We start from the raw sequence: 25,498 nt of genomic DNA, 5'->3' as shown, positions 1-25,498 counted from the left end.
CAGGATGCGGTAAATGGGATCCTAGTCAATGTGGAATCTTATACCCCCAGCTAAGGAGGCAAACAGAGGCTCAGTTTATAATCATATCCACTTGTGACAGAGTAAGATTCTCTCAGCACTGCACCAGTTTAGACCTTACACTAAACACACTAGGGGAATTTTCTACCTCCTCTTAAAATGGGATCTTTACCATTTACCAATTATTGCTGAACCACCAGCAATAATTCTTACTTTAATGTGTTGTGGACTTAGAATCCCCAGCAGTGCAGCATTGTTTCAGTGTACAAAAATGTGGAGAGAAGGGATTTGTCTAGTTTAATTGGCTAAATCTAGTTTTTATTTCCATAAACCCCATTTCTTTCAAAGAGGAACTTTTAAAAATTGTTTTGTTGAAAAGAAATTCTGCTGACCATAGGAAACCTAAAAGATGTAGACTCAATGTGCTGAAAGACCAGCTTCCATTCTGTAGGGATTCTGTGAACTGTTTAAAACTAAAACTTGAGATCTTTGGAAGTTTACCTTCATGTCTGGTCTGTTTTGCAAACCCACAATTAAAGGAGATTTCACCTGTCTAGCATCGATCCAGATTTGGAGTGGATGATTTACCTAAGGACTTAAGGACGAATCTCTGCTAAGTTAAAATACTCTTGTGTGTATCAAAGTCAAGTGTTCACATTGATTTAGTTGTTTTCACATAATCAAATTCCAAGAAAAGAGTTATGGTCCCAAACAGTCCACAAACACATCTTCTTGCTTCATGCTGAACAGATTTCTGGTGATAAAGACATCAACCAGACCAACAACTCCATGGCACGTGTACCTTGAAAAACCACCTTCTATTGATAATATCAATCTGAGTGTTCCGCAGGAAGCTGAGTTTAAACAGAAATGCGACGCAGTCACTATTTATTGTTTTTAAAGTATTCACTTGTTTGTGTGCTGTTTTTGCTTCCCATCGTTACAGGCTCACTGTATTGCTTCTGGTTCTGCTCCTCTATGGGATAATAGGTGTTTGAGTTTCTCCCGTTTTCTTGGACTGGAAATGGAATATTGTCCTCTGTACTGTCTTTAGGGTGAACTGCATGAAAACAAATGTCACAATTAGGTTCAATTGCACAAAGAGTCAGTGTAGCTTGCCCGGTCTCCCAACCTCATTTCTCAAGTTTGGATGATGGACTTCTGTTAGATTGGGCCAACCTTACGGTCAAAGTGGTTGGCCATTGCTTTCAGCAGCTTGGCTCTTACCACTCACCGTCCTGCTGATTGGATGGGTTTACAGGCCAAGGATTAACCTGTTTGGCCACAATACAGAGATGCTTCCATTGCCAACCAGTGCCATAGTGGGACTCGAACCTGGAGCAAAGGAGGCTACCCAACCTGTGCCACAGGACCTCCCTATTTATCATATTACAGAGCTGCAAATATCTTTAAAACAGCTCATCTTTAATACATTTTATTAAACATCAGGATGAATGAGCACAGTGCAATGTATTCAAAGAATAGGAAGACATATTAGATTACTAGTATATCCACACCAGCCCTCTGAAGAGCAAACCACCCAGACCATTTACCCCTTCACCTACCACTACAGGCAATTTAGCAGAGCCAATTCATCTGGCCTGCACGAGGAAACCCACACAGACACTGGGAGAATGTGCAAACTCCACACAGACAGTTACCTGAGGTGGGTATTGAACTTGGGTCTCTGGCACTGTGAGGTAGTAGTGCTAACCACCGTGCCCAACTTCAAGATGATGTAACAAACTTTACCACCAATACAATACTTTTGAATTGTAGTCACTGTTGTAATGTCAGAAATACAGCAATGTCAAAAATAAACCCCCATAAATAATATTGTGGTAATGACCTGGTAAAGTCTAACCTGAGAAATAAATTTTGGCAAATCTATGACACGTGACAACTCTCCTGCTTTCTTCAAAATGGTGTTATGGAGCGTTTATATCCATACGCCGGGGAAAATGAGGCCTTGGTTTGACATTTCCTTCTAATGATAATCTTGACAGGCTCCTTTAGTACATGAGGGTCAGTCTGGACATTTGTGTTCAAGTCTGTGGAGTGGGATTTAAATTCGTAACGTTCTGATTCAGTGGGAATACTGCCACCCACTGGTGAGCTCGCAGTGACACAACGAGGGGCGGGAGGACACAGATTGTTCACAGCTCCTCAAAGCTTTCTCCTTCCAACAGGCTGTGTATGTGTTACCTACTCAGCTACAGGAGACTGGAAGAACATAGTAGGCCAGGATGCATCAGCTGTTTTCTTCCAGCCTCCTATTTGTCTACTTTGGATTGCAGCATCTGCAGTTTCTTTGTCCCTAACTTACTGAGCTACAGCTGACAACATTGACAGGGTGGAAGAAAAATCCCACTCACCCACAACTGACACTGTCTCAATGTCGAGAATGTCAGATTTGTACATCGGAGCTTCGTTTGTTTTGTTGCTTATCAATGGCATCATCGCTGTTGCAGGTTTTGAATCAGAGTTAAGGCCATTCAAACACTGCTCCTCAGCTTCCGGCACAGCTCCTGCATTTATTTCTGCTTCGTCCCTGCTCCCTTTGTAAATATCGCTTTTGACACCACAGATGCAAATAAACTGTATTTATGAAAAACAGGGGAGCTCAGTTTACAGATAAGTATTCGATAGAAAGTTGTTTATGCTTTTAATATATCTACCTTTTTTGAATTCATTCACAGAAATATGAGTATCAATGGCTAGGCCAGCAATTATTGCACATCCCTAATTGCCCAGAAGTTAGTCAAGAGTCAACCATATTGACTATGGGTCTGGAGTCACATGTAGGCCCATGTTTCCTTGCCTGGGCCTTTTCTGACAATCAGCAGTGGTTTTGTGGTCATTATTAGACTCATCACTCCAGATGCTTATTCAGTTAGGTACATTGACAGAAACATATTTGTTGTTTCAATCTTTTTCCCCTTTTATTGCTCTGTCATGTTGGAATTTGAACCCAGATCCCTGTTAACTGGTTCTCAAGATTATTAGTTTAGCGGTAATGTCGTTACATCATCACCCACCTGCCCCAATATTTACACAAGCTGGGATATTAGTAGATACAGAAAAGGCCTTGAATTAGGCCTTGGGCCTTTTGTATACCAGGTGCCTGAGACCTTGGAGCTCCAGGAGCCTCTGCAGTCTCTCCGGCTGCAGTCAAGAATACCAGACCAATCAAAGACAGGAAGGGACAGGTCACAATCAAACTGGAGAGTTAAACTCCACAGGCACCTCATGTCTGAGTGTGACAGGGCACATCGTTTTAAAGCGATTTGCAAAAGGAGTGAATGTGAGGTGTGAGAAAGAAATCTCCACACAGCGAGTGGTTAGAGTCTGGAGTGGGGCTGGTTTGCTCAGTTGGCTGGATGGCTAGTTCGCAATAAAGATTGATGCCAACAGCATGGTCTTAATTCCCACACTGACTGAGGTAACCATTGAGGACTCCTCTTGCCAAACTCTCCCTTTGTTTGTGGCATTGTAACCCTCAGGTTAACCAACCACCACTCCTCTACCTTTATTGAGAGAGTAGCTCTATGGTCTGGTAGGACTAGGGTGATTCTACCTCAAGTGCTGAGTGCTCTGCCTGGACGTGTGGCTGAGATATTCAAGAAAGATAATGATCTCAAGAGAAACAATGCAAGGAGGGATTACAAAGAAGCTAAGTTACAATGCTCATTTGGAGAGCTGGTATAGATGCAATGAGCTGAACAGCCTCCTTCTGTACTGCAATTCTCTGAATTGTTGTTTTTGTTCTCCTTCAGTCTGTTCCACAAGACATATGTAACACACTCAGAGAAAGAGTTTGTGATGGGGGATTGTTGAAGAAACAGTTCTCTGTATTAGATGCTAATGTACATACATTGTGTTAACAAAGAATTGGAATTACTCTAGCAAGACAATGTTTGAATTACATCTGCTGTTATGGTCTTATATGTTTAATGTGTGGGAATAAGATGGCATATAAGGTATAATGTATAAAGTCTAAATAACCTTATTGTTTTGATCATAAAAAGAGAAAAGTAGAATAATAATTCTTCGCAATTCTTGAAACATATAAAGATTGCAGTATAAACAGATTTTTAATCATTAAGGGAATCAATGGTTATGGGGAAAAGGCAGGAAATTGAAGTTGAGAATGATCAGATTAGCCATTATCTCATTGAATAGATTCAATGGGCCGAATGGTCTACTATTCGATGTCTTATGGCCCTATAGAGTACAAGCTGTAAGGACAATCAACCTGTTGTGCAGCTCAAGGGACAGGAACAAACAGATCTTAAAACAAGGACAGAGGTGCACACTATTCCAAACCCCACTCCCAACACAGACTTTTCCATTGAAATAATTAAACTTGCAAATCACCATTGATTAATGAAAAATCTGTAAATGGAACAGCAATTCAGAGAATAAGCCACATTTGTAAAACATACTTACCTTCAATTTCACCAGCATTCCAATTCCTAGAAGAGACACAGAGAAAGCGACAAATCAGGTAAGAAAGGCAGTAATGAATCTTGAGTGTATATTTAACATATGGTCCCTTTGCAATGTATTCTTGCATTTCCCAGTTTATATTTTTACATCAGATTCTGCATTTAAACAAGTTTACTTCACACTGCTGCAAATTTACAGAATTTCACAAAAATGTTGGCAAACAGAGAGTGAATGGGCCATTTGGTGCAGAAGCTCAACTGAATTTTTCTAATAGAGTCATAGAGTCATAGAGATGTACAGCATGGAAACAGACCCTTCGGTCCAACTCGTCCATGCCAACCAGATATCCCAACCCAATCTAGTCCCACCTGCCAGCACCCAGCCCATATCCCTCCAAACCCTTCCTATTCATATACCTAACTTTAAATATGCAACAAATGGCCCATTCAGATGGATTGACTCCAGGAATAAATGCAAAATATTGTGGATGGTGAAAGTCTGAAATGAGTAAAAAAGTGCTGGAGAAATTCAACAGGTCCAGCAGCATCTGTGGAGAGAGAAACAGAGTTAATGCTTTGAGTTCAATTTAACTGTTGAATAGGACCCATTATATTGCCCCATAATGTCCAGGGCTGAACAGGCCAAGTGGGTTAGCCATGGGATACTGCCCAATCTGAACTGACTCCTGGCTTGAAGCTCCCACTAATAATTTTAACAGCAATTGGACTGCCACTAAAGTTTGAGAAAAGCTTCTGTTTGATGTTACCACCATTCATCAAAGGCCACTAATCCTCAAGCCTGTCACAAATATGTAAGCTCCGCATTGAGTCATCAAACTGATCCATTTCAAAAACGAAATCAGAGATTTGCTGGAAGAACTCAGCAGGTCTGGCAGCATCTGTGGAGAGAAAGCAGAGTTAACATTCCGGGTCCAGCGACCCTTATCATAGGAGCTCTGCAGTGCAGGTAGAGGCCATTCGGCCCATGAAGTCCACACTGATCGGCTGAAGAGCATCCTACCCAGACCCACTCCTACCCTGGCAGGATTTCTCTGTAACCCCACACTGCACCTGGATAACCCACCCAGTCTCCTAATCCGGGGACATTATGAAACAATTTAGTAAGGCTTCTTCAGAGCTGATCAGTTTGCCTATGGATTGTGCTACTCAGCAAAAAGTCAATTCAAGTTGGGTTTTGTCATCAACAGGAAATTAATTTTATTTGTTGTAAACAAATTTATTCTTTAACAAATGGCAGATAAAAAGAAAGTATTACTAATCTACAACCATGCACCTTTAACTATATCACTTTAAGCCCCAAATGCACAAATATTTATTCACAAATAAGACAGATAAAAGGCAAATACTTGCGTTAGATATTATGAGTGGAAAAATGTTTCAGTGCTATGATGGTCGGCTCTCATGCAAGGAGCTGCTGCCTATCTCATCTACATTTGGAGTCAACTTAATGAGCTTTCACCCAAAGCTTCAATCCTTTACCTTGCTTCTTTGATACCTTGCACAGTGACGTTCTCATTGTTATGATGACACAAAGAATAGCCAAAGGAACCACAATCCAAACCATGAAAGAAGTGAAAGATTTTCCTGGAACAAGATGAGATCTTGGTGTGTAAAACTGTTCTTAAATATTCAATAAATTACATTAACATTCTCCCCAATTACCATTGACTCACTGGAATGGTGAAACCTTTGGAATTTCCTTTAAATTCATTCACAGATGAGAGCATCACTGGCCAGACAGTATTTACTGCTCATCCCTAATTGCCCAGAGAGTCACCCACGTTGCTGTGGGTCTGGAGTCACACGTAGACCAGACCAGGTAAGGATGGCAGTTTCCTTCCCTGAAAGACGTGAGTGAACTAGATGGGTTTTTCCAACAATTGAAAAAAAAGACTCATGATCATCATTAGACTTTTAATTCCAGATTTTTGTTGAACTCAAATTCCATCATCTACTGTGATGAGATTTGAACCCAGGTCCCTGGGACAATACCTAAGTTTCTAGGTTAACAGTCAAGCAATAATACCACTAGGCCATTACCACCCCATTGAAGAACATGCTTCACTAGAAGGCTGAGGAGGCACAGCCACTGACTATGCTCAAAGCAGAGATCAAGAGCTTTCAAGATATCATATAATCAATAGACTATCAACCCAGACACCCAGGTAAGACCCTTGGGTTTGAATCCCACAGATGATAGAATTTGAATTTAATAATAATCTGGAATTAAAGGTCTAATGATGACCATGAAACCATTGTTAAAAACTGAAAGAACTGCGGATGCTGTAAATCAGAAACAAAAACAGAAATGATAGTAAAATGTAGGGTATGTAGGTTAGTTTGATCTTAGAGTAGGATAAAAGGTCAGCACAACATCAAGGGCTGAAGGGCCTGTACTGTGCTGTACTGTTCTATGTTCTAAATGGCTGGAAAAGTTCAGCAGGTCTGGTAGCATCTGTGGACATACAACAGAGTTAATATTTCTAGTCCGGTTACTGAGGAAGGGTCACTCAGCCCGAAATGTTAACTCTGATTGGTGCCAGATCTGTTGAGCTTTTCCATGAATCAATTGTTAATTTTTGGGAAAACCCATCAGGTTCATTAATATCCTTTAAAGAAGGAAACTGCCAACCTTACCTGGTCTGGCCTATATATGACTCCAGACCCTCAACAATGTGTTGGCACTTAACTGCCCTCTGGACAATTAGGGATGGATAAATAAATACTGGTCTGGCCATCTTGTGGATGAATTTAAAGAAAAGGGTAAGGAGATAGTATAGGGAAAATAGTGTTGAAGTAGAGGATCAGAGTGGTGGGCAAAAGTGAGGACTCCAGATGCTGGAAACCAGAGCACAGCAGGTCAGGCAGCATCCGAGGAGCAGGAAAATGGACGTTTTGAGCAAAAGCCCTTCATCAGGAAAGGGGCAGGAACCCTCCAAGATGGAGAGATAAATGGGGGGAATGGGGCTGGGGAGAAGGTAGCTGCCTGACCTGCTGTGCTTTTCCAGCACCATTCTGATCTAAACTCTGGTTTCCAGCATCTGCAGTCCTCACTTTTGCCGAGTTGATTTTAACCCGACTGCGAATCCTCTTGCAAGAATGCCTGCCTTGAAGAAGTTCTCCTCCTGTCTCCACAAGAATCTCGGTGAGTCTCTCTCTCACTGCAACCCCCAGGTCATCTCCTCTGCCATGAAGCTCTTCAACCTTGTACTGAAACCCCCATCCTCCTGTCTGACCTATCACCTCCATCCCCACCCCTATTCACCTACTGTACTCTTGGCTACCTTCTCCCCAGCCCCACTCTCCCCATTAATCTCTCCACCCTGGAGGCTCCCAGCCTCATTCCTGATGAAGGGCTTATGGCCAAAATGTCGATTCTCCTGCTCCTCGGATGCTGCCTGACCAGCTGTGCTTTTCCAGCACCACTCTGATCTAAACTATTAGAGTGGTGGAATAGGTTTGAAGGGCCGAATACATTAGTGTGGTGCTGGAAAAACACAGCTGAAAAGGCAGCATCCGAGGAGCAAGAAAATCAAAGTTTCAGGCAAAAGCCCTTCATCAGGAATGAGGCTGGGAGCCTCGGGGGTGGAGAGATAAATGGGAGGGGAGTGGGGCTGGGGTAGCTGAGAGTGCTGGGGTGGATGGAGATGGGGGTGAAGGTGATAGGTCAGAGGGGAGGATAGAGCAGATAGGTGGGAAGAAAGATTGACAGATGGGACAGGTCATGAGGACAGTGCTGAACTGGAAGGTTGGAATTGGGGTAAGGTGGGGGGGAAGGGAAATGAGGAAACTGGTGAAGTCCACACTGATACCATGGGGTTGAAGGGTCCCAAGGTGGAAGATGAGGCATTCTTCCTCCAGGCGTCAGGTGGTGAGGGAGTGGTGATAGTGGAGGCCCAGGACCTGCATATCCTCAGCAGAGTGGGAGGGGGAGTTGAAATGTTCGGCCACAGGGTGGTGGGGTTGATTGGTGCGGGTGTCCCAGAGATGTTCTTTGAGGCACTCTGCGAGTAGACATCCAGTCTCCCCAATGTAGAGGAGACCGCATTGGGAGCAACGGATATAGTAAATAACATGTGTGGAAGTGCAGGTCCCAGACCTCAGCTGTTTAAACTCTGGAACTCCCAGCTGAAACCCCTCCAACTCTTTGTCTCTTCAAGATGCTCCTCATGACCTAGTTAAATTGCCTGTAATGTCCACGGTGGATTAGCAATGAGAAATGCAGGGTTTTGGGGATAGGGTCGAGGGGTAATTCTGGGTGGGATGCTCTTTGGAGGGTCGGTGCAGACCTGATGGACCAAATGGCCTGCTTCCACATTGTGGAACTCCCATTAGCTCTATCTATAGCCATCATTATTTTATAAACTTCTATCGACCTTCTACGCTCCAGTGAAAAAAGTCCCAGCTTACTTAGCCTTTCTTTATAACTCAAATCTTCCATCGCCAGCAACCTCCTTGTAAATCTCTTCTGAACCCTTTCCAGCTTAATAAGATCCTTCCTAAAACTGGGCAACCAGAACTGGACTCAATATTCCAGAAGAGGCCTCACCAATGGCCTGTACAACCTCAGCATGACTAAAATCATGAGGGGCATGGATATGGTAAATAGGCAAGGTCTTTTTCCTGGGGTGGGGGAGTCCAGAACCAGAGGGCATAGGTTTAAGGTGAGAGGGGAAAGATATAAAAGAGAACTAAGGGGCAACTTTTTCACAAAGAGGGTGGTACGTGTATGGAATGAGCTGCCAGAGGAAGTGATGGAGGCTGATACAATTGCAACATTTAAAAGGCATCTGGATGGGTATATGAATAGGAAGGGTTTGGAGGGAGCTGGGCCGGGTGCTGGCAGGTGGGACTAAATGGGGTTGGGATATCTGGTTGGCATGGACAAGGTGGACTGAAGGGTCTGTTTCTGTGCTGTACATCTCTATGACTCTATGACTTCCCAACTCCTATACTCAAAGGAGAAAGTAAGGACTGCAGGTGCTGGAGATCAGAGTCAAGAGTGTGGTGCTGGAAAAGCACAGCAGGTCAGGCAGCATCCGAGGTGCAGGAGAATCAACATTTTGGGCATAAGCCCTTCAGCGGGGATTAGCTGCTCCTCGGATGCTGCCTGACCTGCTGTGCTTTTTGAGTGCCACACTCTCGACTCCTATACTCAAAGGACTGAACAATGAAGACAAGCGTGCTAAACACCTTTTTAACCACCCTGTTTACATGTGACACAAACAGTTCTGAATCCCTAACTTGCTCAGGAATTAATGACGTTACATACACTGGAGGTCAGGTTAGTTCAAAATGAAATTCTATTCTGCACAGGTTAGAAATTAAACATTGTAAAGTGTAAAAATTACTTTTGAAACTTACTTTCTTTCCACGTTGGATTCTTCACTGCGAGATGTGGATTGATACAATAGTTATCAACAGTACTGTTACCTTCAATGTAGAGCATCTTCCCCAACAATGAGCAACTATTAACAAAAAATTGATCTATCAGTATATTCTTCCTAGTAACTGTACATTCTGCAAGCTTATTATTAAACAAAGAGATTTCATCCAGTTATTTGAGATCCAAAGATATCATTTATATTCATCTTCATTAATCCATAAGAAATAAAAATAGGAGTAGGTCATTTGGCCCCTTGTGAGGATGTTCACTGATGATTGCACAATGATCAGTACCATTCGCAACTCCTCAGATACTGAAGCAGTCCGTGCTCAAATGCAACAAGATCTGGACAATATCCAGGCTTGGGCCAACAAGTGGCAAGTAACATTTGTGCCTCCCAAATGCTAGACAAAGACCATCACCATTAAGAGACACTCTAACCACCGTCCCTTGACATTCAACGGTTGTACCATTACTGAATCCCCCACTGTCAGTCACCATCCTTGGGATTGCCATTGACAAGAAACTTGACTGGACTCACCACATAAAAACAGTGTCTACAAGAACAGGTCAGAGACTAGGGATACTGTGGCGAATAATTCACCTCCTAACACCCCAAAGATTTTTTAACCTTCTAAAGGCACAAGTCAGGAGTGTGATGGAATACTCCCCACTTGCCTGGATGGGTGCAGCCCCTACATAACTCAAGAAGTTGACACCATCCAGGACAAAGCAATCCATTTGATTGGCACCACATCTACAAACGTCCAATCCCTCCACCGCCAACGCTCAGTAGCAGCAGTGTGTACTATCTACAGGACGCACTGCAGAAATTCATCAAAGATTCTTAGGCAGCACCTTCGAAACCCATGACCACTTACATCTAGAAGATCAGCAGATACTTGGGAACACCACCACCTGCAAGTTCCCCTCCAAGCCACTCACCACCCTGACTTGGAAATACACCACCGTTCCTTCACAGTTATTGGGTCAAAGTCCTGGAATTCCCTTCCTACCAACATTGAGGGTCAACCCACAGCAAGTGGACTGCAGTGATTCAAGAAGGCAGCTCACCATTACCTTCCCGAGGGGCAACTAGGGATAGGCTACCAATGCTGACCAGCAAACGACGCCCAAGTCCCTTAAATTAATTGAAAAAATAAGCCCACACCAATATTCAATAGGGACTCCTGATGAAGGGCCAGGTCTGAAACATCGACTCGCCTGCTCCTTTGATGCTGCTGGACCTGCTGTGCTTTTTCCAGCTCCACATTTTATCGACTGCAACATTCAATAGGATCATGGCAGATCTGACATTCCTCACTTCCATTTTCCCATGTATGCCCAATAACTCTCAAGTCACCCATTGAACAGGAATCTGTCTATCGCAGCCTCAAATATACATAAGGACTCTGCTCCCACAGCTCTCCATGGAAAGAAGTTCCAAAGACCCTCAACCCTCTGAGAGAAGAAATTCCTCCTCATCTCAGCCTTAAATTGGTGCCCCTTTATTCTGAAACTGTGCCCTCTGGTCCTCGACTCTCCCGTGAGGGGAGCATCCTCTCAACATTTGCCCTGTCAAGCCCCTTAAGTATCCTTCATGTTTCAAGGAAATCGGCTCTTATGTTTCTAAACTCCAAAGAGTAGAGTCCCAACCTGTTTAACCTTTGCTCATAAGTCAGTCCCTCCAACTGAAGATCATCCAAGTGGACTCTCTCTGAATTGCCTTCAATTTTCTTCGCTAAAAGGACCAAAACTGCTCACAGTACAAACGGGAATGGGAGTTGCAGAGATGACCTTAGAAGGCAGTAGTCTTGAATTGAATTTGCACTTGAGTCAAAAATGTTTTGCAGAAGTTGGAAATCTCTTGTTAAAAAAATGAAAGTGCTAGAAAGTGTCAGGAAGCAATGGTAGAGTAAAATCTTTATCTATGTTATTATCTAAACCTTGCATAAACATGAAGTTGAACCATCAGCCTGATCTATAAGAGTGTTTTTGATGTTGCTGCATATAGCCGCCCTGAGTTCTTTTTTTAAAATTGCACATTAACCGACAGATTGCAACCTCATTGCAAATAAAACAAACCTTGTACATCTTATCTCTCATTTCCTCAGAATTCAGGCGTCCCAAGCAGTTACCCTTCAGCTGCAAAGATTTCAGCAATTAATTGATAAGAAAGATAAGAACTGCAAAAGAAATGACCCAATTCTCACAGGTCCTTGTTTCGTGGGTAACCCACTTTTATTCCATTAATGTACGGTGACGTAAATCATTCCAAATGAAGCCTAGTACATTCACCACTTTCACCTTGTTCATGCAATCCCTCCAGTGTGGAAGTAGACCATTCGGCCCATTGAGTCCACACCAACCCTCTGAAGAGCATCCTACCCAGAGGCACCCCATAACCCTGCATTTCCCCTTAGCTAACCCACCTAGCCTGAACATTGCTAGACACTATGGGCAACTTAGCATGGCCTATCCATCCTAACCTGCACATCTTTGGATTGTGGGAAGTAACCAGAGCACCTGGAGGAAACCCACACAGATGCAGGGAGAATGTGATAAGTTTGTGAGAAGATTTGTAGCTCAGGTGCTCATTGTTGTGGTTCTGTTCGCCGAGCTGGGAATTTGTGTTGCAGACATTTCGTCCCCTGTCTAGGTGACACCCTCAGTGCTTGGGAGCCTCCAGTGAAGCGCTTTTGTGATGTTTCCTCTGACATTTATTGTGGTTTGTCTCTGTTGCTTCCAGTTGTCAGTTCCAGCTGTCCGCTGCAGTGGCCGGTATATTGGGTCCAGGTCGATGTGTTTGTTGATTGAATCTGTGGATGAGTGCCATGCCTCTAGGAATTCCCTGGCTGTTCTCTGTTTGGCTTGTCCTATAATAGTAGTGTTGTCCCAGTCGAACTCATGTGCAAACTCCACACAGACAGTCACCCGAAGGTGGAATCGAACCCAGGTCCTGTGAGGCATCAGTGCTAACCACTGAGCCACTGTACTCATTTTCCTGAGGTTTCGTGAGTGCCTTTAACTGCACAGTGAATGCTGCCACCTGAGATATTTCTGTAGAGATCAACTGCATGGGTGGAACCTTTTGTGGGGAGGATGCAAACTGAAGCTCGAGAATTTAATGGTGTTTTTATTCAAGCATTTCAGAAAGTCAATGAGAGCCACAAAGATCTTGGGCATTTAATCTGGCTCAGTTTCTGTAAAATGAGTTCTGCCTTTCTCTCTGATGAGTGGTTTTTGTTAAATCACTTCTGTAACTATTGAATTGATTCAAGGCAGAGTTAGATAGACTTTTGATAGACAAGAGGTTTGAGGGTATGGGACACAGACAGAAAATGGTGATGAAACCACAATCCTAGTTGTGCATTTTCACATTCCTAATCCTTGTTCTGACTACTCACTTGATTAGATTAGATTAGATTAGATTAGATTACTTACATAAAAGCTTCTATTCAGACAAAGATGGTTTTGAAAACTAACACATTAAACAAATGGGTTTTATCTTTTTAGATTAGATTACTTTACAGTGTGGAAACAGGCCCTTCGGCCCAACAAGTCCACACCGCCCCGCCGAAGCGCAACCCACCCATACCCCTACATTTACCCCTTACCTAACACTAGGGACAATTTAGCATGGCCAATTCACCTGACCAATTCATCTTTGGACTGTGGGAGGAAACCGGAGCACCCGGACGAAACCCACGCAGACACGGGGAGAATGTGCAAACACCACACAGTCAGTCGCCTGAGGCGGGAATTGAACCCAGGTCTCTGGCGCTGTGAGGCAGCAGTGCTAACCACTGTGCCACCGTGCCGCCCTGTGTCAATAACTATATTTGTCTGGGTAAATGAGTACCTGTTGGTGCCCTAGTGTCGGTAGTACTGTAATCCTTGCTGAGCTTCCAACTTACTTCCAGTTTGTGGGGGATCCTGATTGCACAGCTCCAAGCTCATCGTTTCACAGTATCACACAGCACAGAGGAAATCCAGTTGGCCAATCGCACCTTTGCCTGCGCTTTCTAAGGGCTGTTCAATTACCCAAATCCCCCTTCTCTTTTTCTTTACTGCCTTGTAAATTATTCCTAAGTATAGATCCAGTTTTCTTTCAAAGTCACTATTGGATCTGATCCTGGCTCCCTGCGGGCTTGCCTCACAGCACAGGGCTAGTATTTAATCAAACCCTGGTGTAAATACAGCCGTGTGAAGACTCAGTCATTAGCACATTGCAGTACATTGGCACTGAGCTCCACATTTCCAGCTGGGAATTCAGATCCCAGCTCTTTCTGAAATCTGACATGAACATAGAAACATAGAAAATAGGGCAGGAGTAGACCTTCAAGCCTGCTTCACTATTCAGCACGATCATGGCTGATCACCCAACTCAGGCCTCTGTTCCCCAAACCCTTTGACCCCTTTAGGAATGAGACACATTTCTTTGTGTTTAGCAATTGCAGGCTGTTTTGATACCTCAAGCTTCCAAACAAATGTAACTGTCAGTGGGCCAAGGCCAAACCTCAAATCTATTCATAACCACATTCATAATGCTTGAAATTGAAAGAGGAAACTTCCTTCCCCTTTGTCTAAAAGGGATTGGACACAGTTTCACTCTTTTTGACAATAAATCCTTTCTCAGACAGCATTTCCGAAAGGACGTACGAAAGAACCTCCAACATCTTGCATGTGATGTTATTCATAATACCTCAGTGTATTGGTACAAGTGTAAACTTTCTGTTGAATTTATTTTTAAATTATTTTGTAATCTGATTCGGTTTAATAGATTATTGTTCCCATCGCCTTTGGTTTCTGGTGACAATTTCAAGGATGTCCATAAACTCCTCTTCCTTATAGGTGAAAAGATACATAGACATGTCCACATACCCCTGACCTCTCCTCCTTGCCCCAGAAAATTAGGAAGAGCAGGCTTCTGCTCCAATGCAGCAAGGTGGGAAAGAAATGAGGTAAAATCAGGAAATACTGTTTGGGTGTTAACTGGGCTGAAACTTTTAAAAAGAATGAATAAGAGGCAGTCAACATACATTACAATTCTAAAGAGGTTGCAGAAGAGGAAGGGAGCTGGGGTTACAGTAGCATTCAGTTCTTCATGGTTTGATTATGTGCAGCTGTTTTATTGATGCTCACTGTGCTTGATTTGTTAAGCCTGGGTGTGGACTCAGAGAAAAGCAAACTAGCTGGACATGGGGTTGAAGCATGGAGTAGATACTTAAAGTACTGTGACACACACAGAAAATAGAATCATTTCTGTATAGCTCCAAGATATAAAAGATACAACAAAAATGTGTGGAGATATCATTGAAGGTGGGAGGACAGACTGAGATGGTGATGAATGAAGCATATGGGATCTTGGATTGTGTTGACGATGTATAACATCAAGGAAGTTATGTTAAATATGTCTGAAACACTAGCTCAGCCTCATCTGGAGTACTGCATCCAGTTCTGAGCACACGGGGTCCCCGACTTACCAACATCCAACTTACAAATGATCATACTTAACAAATGTGATCACATACAGGGATATAGTCTTAAAGCTCCAACAAAGAAATATTTCCTGTACTTACAACCAGCTGCTTCACAGTACTGTGTATCCTGTATTGTGTTCCAACTTGCACACAAAATAACTTGTGGATAGACTCCAGAATGGAACTCATTCACAGCTTGGGACTTCATGTACTTGCCTTGAAGAAGGGTGTAAGGGCATTGGAGGGAGGGCAGCAAAAGATCACATGAATGGTCTGAGGGGTGGAGAACTTAAGTGGAGATGGATTGAAGAAACTGGTACTGTTTTTTTCCCTGAAGAGGAGAAAGCTGAGAGGAGATTTGATGAAGATATTCAAAATCATGAGGGGTCTGGTTGGAGTACTGAGAAACATTGTTCCCTTTAGAAGGGTGGGGAACCAGAGGACACAGGTTTAAGGTGATTGGCAATTGATCCAAAAGCAACATTTGGAACAACGTTTTTACACAGTGAGTGGTCATGGTCTGGAATGTACCACCCAAGAGGGTGGCGGAGCCAGGTCCAACCCTCAATATCAAAATGGAATTTGCTCATAATTTAAAAAGAAATTTAAAAACTGCCGGGATTCTGAGAAAAGGCACATTGTGACACAAGATACATTACTCTCACAGAGTGCTAGTACAGAGTGGACAAGTCGAATGTTCTCTTTCTGTGATATACTCTTCAATGGTCATGTATTGCACCAGCTTCTATCTGCTTTTACAGAGAAGACAAAATCATTTCTAGATTCTAGGGTGTCGGAGCTAGCAGATGGGCGCGGTGGGTATAGGGTTCAATGGTTAAAGGGTATGACTAGCAAGGTGGAGTGGGGTTGGATTGGGGGGTGGGGGGTTGCTGTGTTCCAGAATGGGAGGGAGGGGGTGGATTGACAGGTCTTGGGGGAGGGGGAGGGGAGGTGGATTCATGTTGCGTGGAAGGGAGCAATCAAGTCAGGGTGGAGGGGGGATTGGCAGGGTCTCAGGGCGTAAAGATGCTGGGGGACGTGTAGTTCAGGAGGTAGACCGCATTTTTAATCATCCATCTTTTCTTGGGTAACCATTAACAGAAGCTTTCCTTCCCCTCCTCTTGAATACACTAACACCAGCTGAATGATGTTTCCAGACCTCTTAAACCTGATCCAATCGTAATGTTTCCTGTGGTAACTCTGCACAAGATACTGAGAGTCTGCTCATCCTGAAGAAGGGCTTATGCCTGAAACGTCGATTCTCCTTCTCCTTTGATGCTGCCTGACCTGCTGCGCTTTTCCAGCAACACATTTTTAAGCTCTGATCCCAAGTATCTGCATTCCTCACTTTCATCCACAGAAAGCCCACTCTGCCCTCAGTAAATATCCAGGTTAACTCCCGTTCACTCTGCAGGTGTAACTTTATCTAACTTTGTCCTGATCTGACCCTGAGCCATTGTGATCTGTGCAGCTTGATCCTCGCTTTTCCAGTACCTTAACCACAAAGATATCATTCATGAGAGCAAAATACTTCACTAAGAGAAGATATTCCAGAAAACAAAATTCACACAATTCAAATTTTACTTATTTGTGGATGTGGGCATTTAGAGTCATAGAGTCAGAATTGTCCAGCACGGAAACAAACCCTTTGGTCCAATCTGTCCGTGCTGACCAGATATCTTAACCTAATCTAGTCCCATTTGCCAGCACTTGGCCCATATCCCTCTAAACCCTTCCTATTCATTTACCCATCCAGATTCTTTTTAAATGTTGTAATTATACCAGCCTCCACCATTTCCTCTGGATGAAGGGTTTATGCCTGAAACGTTGACTCACCTACTCCTCGGATGCTGCCTGACCTGCTGCGCTTTTCCAATGCCACACTTCTCAACATTTCCCTTGGCAGCTCATTCCAGACATGCTCGATCCTCTGTGTAAAAGGTTGCCCCTTAGGTCCCTTTTAAATCTTTCCCCTCTCATCCTAAACCTAAGCCCTCTACTTTTGGACTCCTCTACCCCAGGGAAAAAGACCTTGGCTGTTCATCCTCTCCATGCCCCTCATGATTTTATGAACCTCTATAAGGTCACACCTCAGTCTCCAACACTCCAGGGAAAATACTGCCAGCCTATTCAGCCTCACCCTGTAACTTAAAACCTCCAACCTTGGCAACATCCTTGTAAATTTTTTCTGAACCCCTTTAAGTTTCACAACATCCTTCCCGTGGCAGAGAGATCAGAATTGAATGCAGTATTCCAAAAGTGGCTAACCAATGACCTGTACAGCCGCAACATGACGTACCAACTCCTGTACCCAATGCACTGACCAATAAAGGCAAGCATATCAAACACCTTCTTCATCACCCTGTCTACCTGCACTTACTGTAGATTGTTAACTGATCTTGTGAAGGTGATGGTGTGCTGTCTTTTTGAACTGCTGGCAGTCACCACATTGCTTTTGATGCAGCTAAGTTTCCAGTTAAACCATTTCAGAGGGCAGTTAAGTGTCAAACACATTGTCATACGTCTGGAGTTACATATAAGTAAGACTTAGTTAGGATTGCTGATCTCCTGCCTGAAGGACACTGATGAACCAAGATAGGTTTGTGGTCATCATTACATTTATTACACATTTATTTAATTAACTGAATTAAAATTTCCCAACGATCAAGGTTAGGTTTAGATTGATGTTACCAGTCCTGTACCAAGTAACTGAACTCAACCAGTTCATGTGATATTTAATTTTTAATGGGCCCATCTGTGAAATACAATGTCAAAGGGTAATATACACCAAGAATTGCTGTGAATCACAGCGAGATTGATTAATTAAAAGTCAGCTCAAAAGATATTTTCCATCTATACTGTAAACATAGGAAAGAGGCCCTAGGGCCCAACAAGTCCACACCTATCCTCTGCAGAGTAATCCACCCAGTCCCATTCCCCTTGACTAATGCACCTAACACTATGGGGCAATTTAGCATGGCCAATTCACCTGACCTGCACATCTTTGGATTGTCGGAGGAAACCCACACAGACAAGGGGAGAATGTGCAAACTCCTCACAGACAGTCACCCGAGGCAGGGATCAAACCCAGGTCCCTGCTGCTATGAGGCAGGAGTACTAACCACTGAGCCACCATGCCACCCGGTGGGCACTTACTTGGTATGAGACTGACATTTCAGTCTTTGAGTGATATTCCGAAAGCTTCCTGGAGGACAAGGCTGGCACATCTCCTTCTGGTGGTGTTGCTTATCTTTAAAGAAAGGACAGAATCAAAATTTAATCAAAAAACTCCAGAATTTTACTAAAATATATGCATCTCGCACATTCCGTCCACTCACAGGGCAATGTCACATGAACTAGTTGCACAATATCAATTGCTCAGTTTTATGTATGGCATGGAAATGATGAAGAATATGTTTGGATCATAAAGGTCTATGTGAAGCATTGCAACAAAAAAGGCAAAACCTAAAGAGAGGGAGAAAACAACAAGATAGAGAAGGAGGCTTGATAACTTTATATTAATCTGGGAGTATAAGAAATGGGTGTGCAAAACTGGAACTTTCATTTTAGAAGGAGAACGTCCATAAAATAAAGAACTGGTTAAGCTGGTTAAACAGGTTAAGAATTCTTGGATTTGAATGGCTTCCTGCTAAAGTTCCAATTACCATTCACTGTCTGGTCACCAACTGGCAATGATAAACCTATTAACCTTCCATAGAACTACAGCAACAAACCATTGTTATTAAACAGTATAAAGACTAGAATGAGGTAAACAATACCTAAAGGAAAATTTTTCCCATCTCCGCATACTGCGCAGTAATAACCGAGGGGACATTCGCATTTCTTATCATTTTTAGTGATGCAGGAAACATTTCCTGTGTCAAGAAAAGTTTTAAAAAAGATTAACAAACAACACTGAATCTTATGTTAGTCCATATTCTTCTATTGTAGCCAGACTCATAGTAGTTTTTAGGAAAGATTCGCACTTATCTGGCATCCCAATGTATTTTACCGTGAAATATCTTTGAAGTTTAATCATCGATTTCGTGTGGGAAATATTGCAGTTATAGAATCATAGAATTTCTACAGTGTGATAGCAGGCCATTTAGCCCATCAAATCCACACTGACCCTCCCAAGAGCATCCCACACAAATCCAGCCTCCTACCCTATCCCTGTAACCCTATGGGGCAATTTAGCACTCTAATCCACCTAACTGCACATCTCTGAATTATGGAGGGGGGGATCCGAAGCTCCCAGAGGCAGACACGGGGAGAACGTGCAAACTCCACACAGACAGTCAAAAAAGGATGGAATTGAACCCCGGGTCCTGGCACTGCGAGGCAGCAGTGCCAACCATTGAGTCACCAGGCCTCCCCATTGGCAAGCATCAAGCATTTGCAAACCACAATGACCTAAACGGCCAGGTAATCTGTTCTAGTTGCCGTTTAAGGGATGGAGCTCTGGGAGATTTCTCTTTCTCTGTCTCAGGTATGGGATCTGTTATAAGGTGGACACAGACTCAGCTTGCCACCTCATCAGAAAGGTGGCACCTCCAACATTACAGCACTCCCTTAGTACTGCACAGGAGTGTCAGTCCAGATTATGTCCCCAGGTCTATGGAGTTGGCTCGGGTCAGAATCAGAGTCAGTCCACAAGTGGAGTGCAATGCATGATGTAAATTCCTTAAAGTTACATTGGAAGGTGCTTTTATCAATCTAACTACAAACAAAGCCAAATTAAAGGCTTTCCATTCTGTTTAATATTTCATATCACGAAAGTGACTCTTAAATTTATTTTTTACAAATAAAAAAAACACAGAAATAAAAAAAAGTAGCAATCCCATAGCAAAAACTTCAATAATCTTTCCCATCTCATCCTGCTTAACCTGTCCAAATGAACAAAGTGAATATAGGAATGATAGAGGACACAAAAATCTAACCAATTTAAAGTTAAAATCTGATCCACAAAAACTATGTTTGATGCTTACCTTCTCCTGTTGATAGTGATTCAACACAGGAGTTGTCAGCTGTGCTGTTACCTCTAGTGTGAAGGATTTTTCCCAAGTCTGTACAACTGAGTAACATATTTGTCAGTTAGCTAATTCTTACAAGATACTGAAATATTTGTAGTCTTTCCTTATGCAAAGGTATCCATCTTAAGATGTGAGGTATATTTTGTATCAATCCTAGGCTTTTACCTCTGGTGGAATAATAGAGATCGACTAACAATTCAAAGAGTAATTTATCCCCAAATTCCTGCCATATCCCTGCCTTTTGGATCATGACATCAGGGAGAACTGCAAAGACCAATGAAGGCTGTGCGGATGAACACTGGAACTGCAGGGGATCATTCAAGTCAGGTTTGCTATTGAATTAGACCAAGACTTGACTGTACCTTACCTCTGCATTGCTCCCTCTGGGTGAAGAATTAGCTCTTGGCCCTACAGTACTCTTAAGTTTAAGATGATGCCCCTTTCCACTTGGTCCTCCCTCCTGCTGAACTAGTTGCTGTCTAATTATCCCACCCTTTTATCATTTGAACCATTCCAACTAGATCAATCCTTACATCTTTGAAATTCAAGGGAGTAACAACTTAATCTGTATAGCCTGTCCTTATCATTCAACCTTTATGTCCATGTTGACTCTGGTTAGTCTATGCCGTATCCTCTGTAATGCCAAAATATCCTTCCGGGGAGGACAGTGCCCATCTGAACACTTCAGATTGGATCCAGCTAGAGTGTTATTTAACTACAACATACTATCCAGTACTTAGTCTTCAAACCCACTTTAAATAATGGCCTGTGCTCTATTAGCCTTTTAAATGGTTTTTTGTTTGTTCCTGTCCACTGATGCTTCGAGATTCTTGTTTACAGAAACTTGATCTCAGTTATGTTTCTTAGGTCTGTATCGAATAAACTGTGGAGTAAGGTGTTAGTGTAAATCAGTCAGTGAGGTACAGAGTAGTAGACCATTCGGCCCCTCGAGCCTGCTGTGCCATTCAGTGGGATCAAGGCTGAGTCGACAGTGTGGCGCTGGAAAAGCACAGCAGGTCAGGCAGTATCCGAGGAGCAGGAGAATTGACATTTCGAGCATAAGCTCTTCATAGGAATCCTTTTCTGCTAAAGGGCTTATGCTCGAAATGTTGATTCTCCTGCTCCTCGGATACTGCCTGACCTGCTGTGTTTTTCCAGCGCAACACTCTCAACTCTGATCTCCAGCATCTGAGTCCCCACTTTCTCCTAGAGGATCAAGGCTGAGCTATTTCTCCACATTCCTACCAACTATCCAGAATTAATCCACCTCTGTTTCTCTGCCTTCTGATAAAGACTCACAACTTTTCATGAGGAAACGTTTTGTCTAATCTCTGACTTAAATGGATGAGCTCTTGTTTCAGACTTTCCCATGAGAGAAAATATCCTTTCCACGTAGACCCTGTCAAGACTTCTCAGGGTCTGACGCGTTTCAATCCAGTCATCGCTTTTCCCTCTACACTCCAGCTGATACAAGCCGAAATGTCCAAGCTCTCCCCACAAGACAATCTGCTGCCTCCTGATGACATTAGTCTGACATAAATAGGACAGTCTGAACTGGAGACAAGCACCACTCTGGACCCGAAGAGACCTGATTCCAACCAGGAGTGTAGTCACGAATGCAGTGTGAATAAAGAGATGGAGTTACTTTACCATATTATACAACTAGATTACTGACAGATAAAAAAGACAAAGTCCACAAGAAAGCATTGAGAAACCAAGCTAGAAATAAAAGACAGCTGACCAGAACAGTCAACATTCTTTCATTGTCACTGCACCCTAAACTGTCAATGTTTTTTGCCACAGATTTAGAACATAGAACATTCCAGCGCAGTACAGGCCCTTCAGTCCTCAATGTTGAGCCAACCTATGGAATCAATCTGAAGCTGATCTATTCTATACTATTCCATTTGCATCCATATGTTTATCCAGTAACCATTTAAATGCTCTTAAAGTTGATAAGTCTACTACTGTTGGAGGCAGTGCGTTCCACACCCCTACTACTCTCTGTGAGTAAAGAAATACCTCTGACATCTGTCCTATATGTGTCACCCCCTCAATTTAAAGCTATGTCCCCTCATGCTAGCCATCACCATCTGAGGAAAAAGGCTCTCACTGTCCACCCGATCTAACCCTCTGATTATCTTATATCTCTCAATTAAGTCACCTCTCAGCTTTCTTCTCTCTAACGAAAATAGTCTCAAGTCCCTCAGCCTTTCCTCATGAGACCTTCCCTCCATACCAGGTAAGATCCTACTATAACTCCTCTGAACTCTTTCCAAAACTTCCACATCCTTCCTATAATGCGGTGACCAGAACTGTATGCAATACTCCAAGTGTGGCCGCACCAGACTTTTGTATAGCTGCAGCATGAGCCTCGTGGCTCTGAAACTCAATCTCTTGACCAATAAAAGCTAACACACTGTATGCCTTCTTAATAACCTGGTTGGCGGCTTTCATTTATCTATTCACTTCACCTACCAATTCCTCTTTGTAACTTTCTGCACCCACCTACACTATTTAGCACCTTGCCTCAGCACACCTTCACATATAACTCATTTATGAAGCTCAAGGACCAATTTATATCAATGCTCAGATCTCCAGGTCAGAGCATGTACAACTCACGCTCTGGCAAGTCTAAACCCACACTAATTTCAATCTCAATGTTTCCCAAGAGTTAATCAGATGCACTGAGTATTAACAATGTTCATAGCCAATTATGTTTTATAGAGCTGTTGATGAGAAAGCTTACACATTGAAAATATTTTTCATTAACTGTCAATGAAATAAAACATTGAGTCTAACACAATGACTTACTTGGTGTGAGGCTGACATTTCAGTTTTGGCGTAGTATTCAGAAATGTTCCTGGAGGACAAGGTTGGCATGCCTGTTTGTAATAATCTTCTTTATCTAAACAGTATTCAATGATAAACAAGTATTGTTTAACAAGAATAACTTGTTAACAACCCTTCTTGCCATCAACCCTCATCTCACTGCTCTGCTCTCTGCTTTGCCGTGTCCATTCTGATGCTTTCCCTGCCCTCCTCACCCCCTCCGCTCCACTTCAGCGTGGGTCAATGCAGAGACCATGCACCCTGTCCTCTCAACCCCATCAAAGCATCCCCAACCTCCCAGCATAGGAGACGAGAACAAGACTCCAGCCTTTCCTGGCTGTGTCCAAATACCAATTTGTAGTCATAGAGTCACAGGGATGTACAGAACGGAAACAGACCCTTCGGTCCAACTCATCCATGTGGACCAGATACCCGAACCCTATCTAGTCCCATTTGCCAGCACTTGGCCCATATCCCTCTCAACCTTTCCTATTCATAAACCCATCCAGATGTCTTTTAAATGTTGTAATTGTACCAGCCTCCACCACTTCCTCTGGCAGCTCATTCCATACACGCACCACCCTGTAGTGAATGATATTTCCCAATGCCTAAAGAGCAGTCAGACTTTGAGAGGGAATGTGTGTTTGTCTCTCTGATCAAAGAAGAGTTGGACTTGATTGTGTAGTATCCTTTGGAATTACAGCATTCCATCCTTTTGCAAAGCAACATGCCACATGTATTCTTCATGAACCTGCCTTCCACATTAACCATTGATTGGCTAAAACCATTGGGCTGAAGCCTTTCCTTCTTTTTGGCAAACTGTCAGTTTATCGAGTTTCATTGAGGGTTTCTCTCTAGGAGGCCTAGCAAGATTTCTCACTGGAGTGTACCAGAATTCTCCTCATTAACTGCAAACTCCATCCATTTGCCACTGCCCTCACCCCACCACCGCTGATTCTATTCTGTTCCACCATGCACCATACCGAGAATAATTTGGCGCTGTTGGGGTATCCCGAAATGGACCAGACACTGCCACCATCTTTAAAATCCCATTGTGCACCCAGACAATTGCGGTCAGTCTCAAGGTGCCCTGCATTGATGTGTCAGACAGGGGGAGATGTGGGCAGGGAGCTGGAAGCCTGGTGGGTAGGACTTCCTCTTCCCCCAGGGCCCACAGAGAAGGCCATGACACCACGCCCTGCCCAGCCTGGTCTGAGCTTAATTACCTGGGTTAAAGCAGTCACAGCATCTGGCAGTGTGCCCAGAGCTGTAGGAAGAAGGTTAACAACCTTCCCCACTCTGCCGATACCTTACCCTCACACTCTCTCACTGTCACTGCACCCGCTTCCCACCCAGGCTCATGGTCTCCTGCTCTCACTATCGCCTGCAACATCATCCACCCCCACCCCTTGGTCTCGCACACCCACCACTAACTCTGTGCTGCCCACTCACTCGCTCAGGACACCTCCCCACCTACACCAAGCAGCAACAAGCAATAACTCCCCTTAACAGGCAACACACCATTTCCTCATGAGAATCGTGCCTTGATGGTGGGAAACATTAGAAGATGCAGTGAGATCTTTTGGCATCTAGAAAGTCTACACAGGACTGCAATTCTGACACATTTCTCAACTCAGCCCATTTCAGTCAGGCCACTATAAGGTTCTACACAGGATTTCTATTATAAGAGCACTCTCTATAGAAACTGATTTTATCATCACATTATAGTTTGCAAAGCAAAACTGATAAGATCATTACTTTGATGACCAACATGGACTGCAAAATTGTACACTTCAAGTCGCACTTGTTTGACATCCTAGTCAACACCCTCAATTAAGACATTTTCACAAAAAGGCTTTTTTATTCATTTGTGGGGTGTGGGTGTCGCTGGCTGGGCCAGCATTTGTCACCTATCTTTAGTTAGGTGTTGGAGCAGGTGTTGGTGAGGTGCCTTCTTGTGCAGTCTATTCGGTGTAGGTGGACCCACAACGCTGTACAAGGGGGAATTCCAGGGTTTTGATCTAGTAACACGGGTGGAGTGATAATATATTTCCATGTCAGGATGGTGAGTGGTTTGAAGGGAGTTTGCCATATATCTGCTGCCCTTGTCCTTCTAAATGGAAGTGGTTGTGGGTTTGGAAAGTGCTGTCCAAGGAGCCTTGTTGAATTTCTGCAGTGTAGATGATACACAAACCTGCTACTGAGCATCAGTGGTGGAGGGAGTGGATGTTTTGTGGATGTTAGATTAGATTACTAGATTAGATTACTTACAGTGTG

At 43.3% G+C, this 25,498-nt stretch overlaps 1 protein-coding gene across 1 annotated transcript; it reads right to left on the bottom strand.

Moving 5' to 3' along the window:
- Nucleotides 1-250: 250 nt before the first annotated feature.
- On the bottom strand, nt 251-20,441 carry LOC140487244 (uncharacterized). Its single transcript, XM_072586871.1, has 8 exons — nt 20,345-20,441; nt 19,136-19,231; nt 18,513-18,606; nt 9,852-9,955; nt 5,967-6,071; nt 4,468-4,493; nt 2,394-2,616; nt 251-1,078 (listed from the first exon to the last, which is right to left on the bottom strand). Exons 1-8 carry the CDS (start codon nt 20,439-20,441, stop codon nt 903-905), a joined length of 921 nt encoding a protein of 306 aa, XP_072442972.1. The 3' UTR covers nt 251-902.
- Between the last annotated feature and the right edge of the window lie 5,057 nt (nt 20,442-25,498).

Source organism: Chiloscyllium punctatum, chromosome 16 (genome assembly GCF_047496795.1).
Source record: "Chiloscyllium punctatum isolate Juve2018m chromosome 16, sChiPun1.3, whole genome shotgun sequence".
Classification (NCBI taxonomy): domain Eukaryota; kingdom Metazoa; phylum Chordata; class Chondrichthyes; order Orectolobiformes; family Hemiscylliidae; genus Chiloscyllium; species Chiloscyllium punctatum.
The sequence above is the reverse complement of the archived record's forward strand: the minus strand, read 5'-3'. Positions and strand labels throughout refer to the sequence as shown.